The 9404-nt window shown below is 43.8% G+C and overlaps 1 protein-coding gene across 1 annotated transcript; it reads left to right on the plus strand.

Moving 5' to 3' along the window:
• Positions 1-2178: 2178 nt before the first annotated feature.
• On the plus strand, positions 2179-4424 carry LOC140197258 (transmembrane protein 215-like). The gene has a single exon (XM_072257179.1). It carries the CDS (start codon positions 2501-2503, stop codon positions 3122-3124), a length of 624 nt encoding a protein of 207 aa, XP_072113280.1. The 5' UTR covers positions 2179-2500; the 3' UTR covers positions 3125-4424.
• Positions 4425-9404: the final 4980 nt, after the last annotated feature.

A 9404-nucleotide genomic window follows, 5' to 3' on the forward strand; every position in this document is an offset into this window, starting at 1 on the left:
TATTTCATTGCATGTTCTGATGTATATGATAAGCAAAGCTAATCATGAACACCCTTTAAATTATGCACTTGTCTAGTGAAAAGTTTTAGAATTCTTCATTGTGCCAGTAAATTACCAGTGTATGAGAAAAGTAACTGCAGGGCCATCAAATATATCATGTTTTGGATGAAATATTAAACTGAGGTCTCATTGACCTTTTCAACTGAAAACACTGAAAAGCCTTGCCCTGAACAGCAAGGATGTCCTTCCCAGTGCCCCCCTCTCACTCCATAACTCAAACAGTTTATCTGTTCTTTTTCACCTTGTTGCCATGGGAGCTACTGCATTTCATATATCACAAAACTGAAATTCATTGGAAATCAAGAACAGACCTGCAGGTGCTGGAAATCTGAAACAAAAAACAGAAATTGCTGGAAAAACTCAGCAGGTCAGGCAGCACCTAGAGACAAACTGTTAATGTTTCAGATCGGGACACTTAATCAGAAATGAAACTTTGGAAACAGAGAAGGCAATGGGTTAACAAAAGGATATCTTTCCCCCTTCCTTTCCTAACTTTAGATAACTCACTCTGCCTTTCAGTTTGTTCCGATCTGGTCATCATTAGTCTGCCATCCCATTTTGCTTTTCCTTGCGCAGTCTGACTTTCTGGGCATGTCCACTGGTCCACATTGACCAAGGTGCCTTCCTGAGCTATTTGCCTGAATTTGCCCCATATCCCTCTAAACCAGGGTTTCACGACCTTTTTATGCCATGGACCCCTACCATTAACTGAGGGGTCCATGGACTCCAGTTTAGAAACCCCTGGTCTCAACCCTCCCTGTCTATGTGCCTGTGTCTAAATGTCTTTTAGATGTTGCAATTGTCTTCTCCTCTACCACTTCCAGCTGCCAGAAATCATGGCCTGAGGTGGGCACATTGGCAACATTTAAAACCCATCTAGAGAAGCCTATGGATAGGAGTGGTTTAGAAAGAAGGCTGTGGGACAAACTCAGACAGATGGGACTAACCCGCTGGGTAACACAGGGTCTGTTTCCATGCTTATGACTCTAAATTCCCTTTGTTCCATCCACTGTCCTCCCCCACCTTCTCTATTAGCTTGTTTGTCCCCTCTCAATCTGACCAGACCTCACATGTTAACTGTCTCTCTTGCCTGACCCTCTGAGCTATACCCTAGTATTTTCTATTTTTATTACAGATAAATAATGAATGGGCTGTACTTTAGCAACTTCTGAAGGATCAAAAGGCGCTATAGAAATGCAAATTTTTTTGCCTATTCTGTGGGAAGGAGATAGTTAAGGCTAACGATTTGGGTCGTTGTGCTGGGTTAAGTACAAATGCAAGAAATCCTGCCACCTCTGACCACTTCAACGGGACATTGTCCTGCAGCCTGCAACGTCTCGGGATGACCGGCAGCGAAACGCCGGGGCCCTTCGTCCGAGCGCTATTTATAGGAGGTGCCAGTGCCTCTCGTTCCCCGGCTCGGGTTTCACACGGAAATGCTTCGGATTATTAGAAAAGTTGCTTTGCCTAGACGCTCTCTCGCATTCCTCGGCTCGGGAGAAGCCAGATCCGAGATGAGGAAGCGCTTAAAAGAGGAACCGTGTCACTGAATACTTTGGCAAGTTGTTGGTTTGTTTTCTGCACTGAGGGATTGCATAACGACATCCCAGGAGAGGACTCGGTGTCAATCACCGTCATGACTGGTAACTCAGCAACCCGTCGGGCATGGCGCATAACTAATAACGCGGACACCAGTGTGGCTACTAGAGGGAACCACTGCAAATAACAACATATAGGTAACCGCGACGCAAAGTAGAGCAGATTTAAAACACATCAAACCCATAACAACGTTACCAAAGCCCAGGTACATACAGAAAATGTAGCCTAATTAACGTAAAGATATTTAAGTGGACAAGCGTTTAACCAAAGTTAAATAAAGCTGGATACCCACCTCTCTATCAGTCCAGCCTCCTGGGGGGTGGGGGTGGGGGGAGGTTTGATATATTTAACGTGAATAAATATAAGTGCTATTTGATACAGTTACTATAAATTAATAGTTTTTTTCGGAAATTATATAACGCAACTTCTTATAGAGCACAGCAAATAGATGCGGCATTTTAAACAAAATGTACTATAAAAAAGGACTTGGATGAAAAGATGGTTCGGATTGCCAAACACTGGTGTGCTGTTTGCAGGCATATGAGAGCTGTCTGATGCTCCGGTGAGGATGGGGAGGGTTTCTAATTACCCTTCTCGAATTTCTAGCCAGTGATCTTTTCTCCCCACCCCGGTACTCCGAAGAGAGGCGAGGCTTAGCGAGCTTAGTGTCACAGACCATCAGACGGGACAGGTTGGAACCGAAGCCCGGAGTGTCCATCCTTTATCGAAGTGTGCACCTTTTATAAAAGGGTATTGGAGGCGAGAAAGCGGCGTCTACCCGACAGTATATTCTCCCACGATTAAAGATTCCTGCACTAAGGATCAAAGTTGACACCCTACCATGAGACCTGATAACATCAACCCCAGGACCGGGCTGGTGGTGGCTTTCGTCAGCGTCTTTCTGGTCTTTGGCTTCATGTTCACTGTGTCGGGAGTCAGGGGAGAGACGCTGGGCGACATCCCTCTCATTGCTATTGGCCCTGCCATCTTCTTGCCAGGGGTGGCTGTCATTATTCTGGCCAAGAAAACCGACGGCTGCACCAACTGGACCAGATGCAGGGATCTGATCGCCAAGAGAAGTGCCGAGGACCGGCTGTTGGATGGGCCGAGCGCCGGTGGCAGCTGGCAGGATGTGTCCAAGAGCTCGACCAGGTCCCACACGCCAGACGTGGAGGAGGGAGGCTTTGGTGTGGACGCCAAGAGCTTGATCAGGAAGAGCGACCAGGAAACAGCAAGAAAATACCTGGAGACTTACTACCCGTCCAATGTATTGAACTACTGCGTGTTCGACCGCCTCTGCTCAAACCGGGACAGCTCGTTCTACGCGAATGTGTACTCGACCCAGGACAGCGTAATCTACTCTCCCCCGGACAGTATACCCTACGGGAGGTATTATTGTTGCTATCCCAGTCCTGGGGAAGCCCGGCACGTTAGGCTTTGCTGGGATTACGAGACCGTAGTGTGAAGCATCGGGCGTCGAACCAGTCGCCAAGTGCAGCCCGCCAACTGAATCGCGACTCCTTCCAAAAATGTTCCTCTGCTTAGCCTTCGGTGTTAGCCCCACGCCGCGCTGACAGCTGGAGTTTGAGTCAATGAGATTGAAAAGGCATGTACTGTGAATTATAACTATTGTGAATATAATTACACTGTCCTGGTGGTCACCAGGGTAGTCTAGCTTTAAATGTTGTCAAATATGAATGTGCGCTAATATGTATTGGCAAGCACCCTGATTTCATCAGCTGACTCTTGACCTCTGCATTGCTTACTGACGCTCTTTATGGCAATTAAATTCCTCCTTGTGTCCTCTTTAATGCCTACATTTTAAGACAAACTCTGCACGTACACTGGAACTTGTGTCTGGGGAGAGGCTTTGTGGAGGAGAGATGACTGCACAACTCTGTGAAACAAGCAAAGTGACCGCTCTTGTGCAGCTAGCTGAGAGTGATTTTGTATACAATGTCCGTAAGCATTTTTTTCCTGGAGGATTTTCCCCACTTGTGTTGGTGATGTCGGGGTAGTATCTGTGATAAGTTCTGTTTCCTGGATTCTTTAAAAGGACCCCACTTTTTGAGTTCTCTGTCAGCTGCTTGCCAATGAGTGGTGTTGGATAACCCACACCTCCTCCCACTGGTTGGTTTTCAAGCTGTTGTCAATAGGTACTCTGCCTTACAATGCATATGAGGCTGCAGTTTGCACTACCTAAACCATCAAGAAAGGAAAGAAAGGCACTTATTTTTGTAGAACTTTTCAGATCCCTTCACAGAAATCCTAAAACACTTTGCAGCTAATGAAATCCTATTGAACTTTAGTTATTATTGTAATGGACAACCCTGCCATAAAAAATAAGTTTAAAAAAAATTATCTTATTGTTTCATTATTTCTTGCTCTAAGGGATATAGAAAGTTTCCAATTTGTGATGGGAAGCGAGGTCTTTCTACTTTTGATCTACTGTTTAAGGGCTAAACCAGAACAATGTAAAGTCATTGACCAGAAACATCAACTCTTTTCTCATTTGACATATGCTGCCTGACTAATGAAAGGTTTTGGACATTCTCTGACTCCATTTTAAATGCTCAAACACACTGTCTGGAGAAGGGCAGTGACTGGGATTATCGCAATGACATGAGAATCAGAATCGGGTTAAACCAATGGCATACGTCATGAAATTTGTTAACTTTGTGCAGGAGTTCAATGGAATGTGTGATAATATAGAAAAAACTGTGAATTACAGTAAGTTTAGTTAAATTAAAAAACAGAAATAAAAAAGTAGTAAGTGGTGTTCATGGGTTCAATGTTCATTCAGAAATCGGATGGCAGAGGGAAAGAAGATGTTCCTGAATCATTGAGCGTGTGCCTTCAGGTTTCTGTATCTCCTTCCTGATGGTAGCAATGAGAAGAAGGCATGTCCTAGGTGATGGGGATTCAGTGAATATGTTCAATGAACTGCTCTTCCAGTATCAGTTAAATATCTCTTGTGTCTCACAATTGAATATTCCTCCGCAAATTTACCTTGGTTATTATTGTGAAAAACGCCTTTAAGGGACAAAACCCCCCAGTGCTAAATGTGTACTAGTCAATGGACTGAATCTTGGGAAGGAAGTACAGAGGATAACTGACAGGTGCCAGTGATCAAAGACAACCATTTACCTCAATGTGTTTATTTCATTATGGGATGGAGAGGGGAGAATATTTTCATAATTTGTTTGGATCATTTTTCAGTCACATACTGTTCCTCTTCCCAAATGTTTGTGTCTGAACTTGCACAATCTTGACGGCTTGATGTTTGGCCTTCTAATCATACTTCTGCACATTGATCTGTTTAACCAGGCCTCCACTTCCATCTCTTTTCTGCATTAGAACAATCACTTCCTCTTATCTGATTTAACGACCATCTTCTCCGCTCCCAGATTTAGCAGGTACCTGATTTAGTCATTCACCGTCAACCTGGCTGAAATAGATAAACACTGCCAAGTCCTGCTCTGTTCTGTCAGAACAGTTCACTACTCCAGGAACATCCTGCAATGCAGAGAAGTTCCAGGCCATTCCCTTCCCTGCAAACTTTCCTGTAATTCTCCACTCTCATTTTCTACAAGTAGGAGCAGATCATGAGCCTCTGTGCCTCTGCTGCTTCCCTCCTTCCTCACACCACGACACCCCCTAGACTCAGCTTCAAATCTACATCTTCCCTCTGTTTCTCTTCTGTTTCTTATTGGCTCCTCTCCCACTTATCTACCTTCTGCTCCCATGAGCCTATCCCTAATATGGAGTTGAGGAAAAACTTTTTCACCCAGAGAGTTGTGGATCTGTGGAATGCTCTGCCTCAGAAGGCAGTGGAGGCCAATTCTCTGGATTCTTTCAAGAAAGAGTTAGATAGAGCTCTTAATGATAGAGAAGTGAAGGGATATGGGGAGAAGGCAGGAACAGGGTACTGATTGTGGATGATCAGCCATGATCACAGTGAATGGTGGTGCTGGCTCGAAGGGCCAAATGGCCTACTCCAGCACCTATTGTCTATCGTCTATTGTCTAATAGACTGCTTTCCACCCAACTTCCTATCCTGATCCAGGGTTACCTGATGCCCCTTTCATTGGAATCCCTCATCGTTATCAACATCAAACTTTGACATCCCACTCCAATTCCAACTTTCCCTTCCCCTGCAGTATCCTGGAACACACTGTCATCTTTTACATCTGTGTTTATCTTCCATGGAACTTTGTGCTTGAATCCCTCCAATCAGGTTTTGGGCCCTTCCATGTTCTTGAAACACTTCTGATTGAAGCAACTACTGACTTACCATAAGACAGTCCATCCTGCCTCACCCACCCTCCATCAGTTTTGGACAGACTGATCACACCACCTCTTCCAACGCCTGTCCTCTGTTATAATGCTGGCAGGGACCACTCTCGCTCAGTTCAATTCTGACCTGTCCATGGTTAGTCTTCTGTGATCCCTCTTCCTGCTTCTGCACTGTTACCTTTGTGGCACTCCAGGGATCTGTCCTTGCCCCTTCCCCTCCCATCCCTAATCCACAGTCTGACCCTTAAATGACATCATCTGAAAACAGCGTCTCCTTCTCCTGAGAACACCCAGCTTCATCTCACTACAAACCCCAGTTGATCCCCTTATAGACTATAAATTGATAATTTGATTAAATTTCACCCTGTACAGAAGAAGAAATATTAAAGCTTCATGAACACCATTCTCTGATCACCAAATTTATTTTGCACAGTGGAAACTTTCTGAAACCAAAACTACTGGGTAATGTCACAATGTTCACAACCTGTTGACAAATGTAACCCCATGACCTTCAAATGTTGTTTCTATGTCATCTCTAAGACTGTCTCATTCAAACTCTTTAATATTGCTGAGTCTGCTTCTGTCCCAGAGCATCCACAGTAAAACCTTCCCCCATACACCTATCTCTTGTAGACTCAACTATTCCAATGCTCACCTGACTTACTCTTACTTTCCAGTCTCCAGAAATGTAAACATTGAGAACTTCAATGATCTTGCACCAAGTCCTCCTGACATATCACCTTATTGTTTGCTGACCTACAATGGCTTTTGACTGACCAATGCCTCCAATTTAAAATTCCCACCCTTGTTTTCAATTCTGTGCTAGAACTCTCTCTCTTTGTAACCTTCTCCAGCTGTTTATGCCTCCCTAATTCTGTACATTTTCAATTGTTGTCACTCCACCAATGGAGGACTTGCCTTCAGTTGCAAAGATGCCAAACCCTGAAATCTCCGTCATTCGAACTATTTCCTTGATAAAACCTACATTTTGGGTGGGGATATTTGGAAATTTCCAAAAGGGTGCTGAAGTAGAGTCCGTGAATATTTTTAAGGCAGATGGCTGATTAGCAAAGGTGAAAGCAGAGCTGAACTTATAGCCAAACCAGGCGCGATCTTATTAAATGATTGTGCAGGTACATAGAGTCATGTAGGTGCACAGCACAAAAAAACAGGGCTTTCAGCCCATCAACTCCAAGCAGACCTTTCTCCCCATCCACACTGATCACATTTACCTGCTTGAATTCATATCCTTCCATGCATTTTATACTTAACTCTTTGTCTAAATGCCTCTTACATGCAGGAACGTATGAGACTTCACTACCTCCTCTAGCAGCAAGTTCCAGATATCAAACGTGCTTAGTGTAAAAAACTTTCCCCTCGTCTCCTTTAAAAGCCTTCCTCTGACCTTCAACAAATCCCCTCTTAGGTTTGAAAAAGATTCTATCCACCTCATCTATGCCTCATTTAATTTGATTTACTTCTATCAGGTCATGCCTTAGCCTCCTTCAGTCCAGGGCAAACAAACCCAGCCGACCCAATCTCTCCCCATAAGTAAAGTTCCCCAATCCAGATAACATCCCAATGGAATTTCCTCTGCATTCCCTCTATACTCAAAGACCTCTACTCCTAAGTTTCGTGTATATATGTAATCTGTCCTTGTAGCTCTGTAATAAAATTTATCCAGTTATTCACTCATTAAGTACCTTCAGGCATGTTACAAAAGGCGCCCTGCAACTGCAAATGGTTGGAGAAAATGTAGACTGCATTTTGTCAGCAAAGTTGGTCCAAGGCCAGTATTAAATAAAGGTCAGTTAACGTCACCCTGTTTTCCTCTGTATCTATGAGAACAGAAATAGACATTCTCATCAGCATTTTTCCCTACTGATGGAATGATTTGTTAGCTGGAAATGGCGAGGGTATCAACAACACAATTCCAAGTTAATGTTCAAGCTGAAGTAATTGATAAGTATTAGCACCAATTCACTTTCCGTTCCCCCCTCTTTCTTTCCCTCAGTGACATTTCCATTTTGAGTCAGGTAATATGAGGGGTGATTGATAAGTTCGTGGCCTAAGGTAGAAGAAGTCCTAGCAACATTTATCTTTCCTATATTTACACACTTAGTCCAGCGGTTTTGGAGCATACGGATCCCTTCTTTGTAGAAGTGGTCCACAGCAGGAGTGATTGATAGATTCGAGGCCTAAGGTAGAAGGAGACGAGTTATTAACTTCAAACTTTCTGCATTTTCACTCAAAGAGTTGCACTGCAATGTAACAAGAGCTGTATAACTCATCTCCTTCTACCTTGGACCACAAACTTATCAATCACCCCTGCTGTGGACCACTTCTACAAAGAAAGGATCCGTATGCTCCACGACCACTGGACTAAGTGTGTACATGTAGGAGGGGACTATATTGAAAAATAAATGTGCTAGGTTTTCTAAAATTGACTCCTTCTACCTTAGGCCATGAACTTATCAATCACCCCTCATACAATGAACAATGTGCCCCAGAAAGAGGCCAAATCAAACTAAGAAGAAGGGGATTTTAGCAAAAGTCGCAGAACGCTATCAAGAAGGAATTCTTTCTTGATTACTTCACTTCATGCATTCAAGGAACACAGGAGGAGGCCATTTGGCCCATTGTGCCTCTGATGGCTCTTTAGTCTCAATCCTCAGTGTTTTTGCTTTCAAAATGATCCCTTGCCAATGGACAATAGATCTCTTCCTACAGTTAAAGGCAGCATACCTGAACCTCTCTTGCCATGAAGAAATGCACATGTGCTAAGGATAATGGGCAGAGGTACCAAACCAAAATGAAACAGACTGGTTTGTGGTTTTTGACGAACATCTGCCAATGAAATAAAAATACACTGTTCCAACAAAACAACTGGAAAAGTGGCAGATTCGGGATGGGAGGTGGGACAGTGGTGAGCACACACAACACCAATTGCCTGAGTTATCCCTCTTAATGACCACAATTACACTTGGAACACAGACCTCTGACAACAACAACTCCTGACCAAAATGGTCCATTTGTGGTTAATGGTTGAACAGCTCTGGTAGGACATGTCTTTGGAGCTCTCACCTTGTCCACTTCTCCCTCCAAACCGAAGCAGGACACTTTCATTAAATTAATATGTAGCTGAAAATATTCCCTGCATTTCAGATTGCAATTCATGCTATCATCAGCTCTGATTGCAAATCCAAGCCAAGTGCATTCAACCCTTTCAGTTCAACCTCAAGATGCATTGCAGGAAGACTGTTGCAGCAACGGACCCCATTCCCCTGCCACATGGAGAGACAAGGGCAGTTGATGTGTGGGCACCCCAATACCATAACATGTCCTTCCAAATTATGGACTATAGTGACTGGAAAAGTATTGTCCTTCCTTCCTTGTCACTGGGGCAATATCCCAGAACTTCCTGCACAACAACATTGTAGGTGCAGCCT

The sequence above is a fragment of the Mobula birostris genome, chromosome 5 (genome assembly GCF_030028105.1).
Source record: "Mobula birostris isolate sMobBir1 chromosome 5, sMobBir1.hap1, whole genome shotgun sequence".
NCBI classification, from domain to species: Eukaryota; Metazoa; Chordata; class Chondrichthyes; order Myliobatiformes; family Myliobatidae; genus Mobula; species Mobula birostris.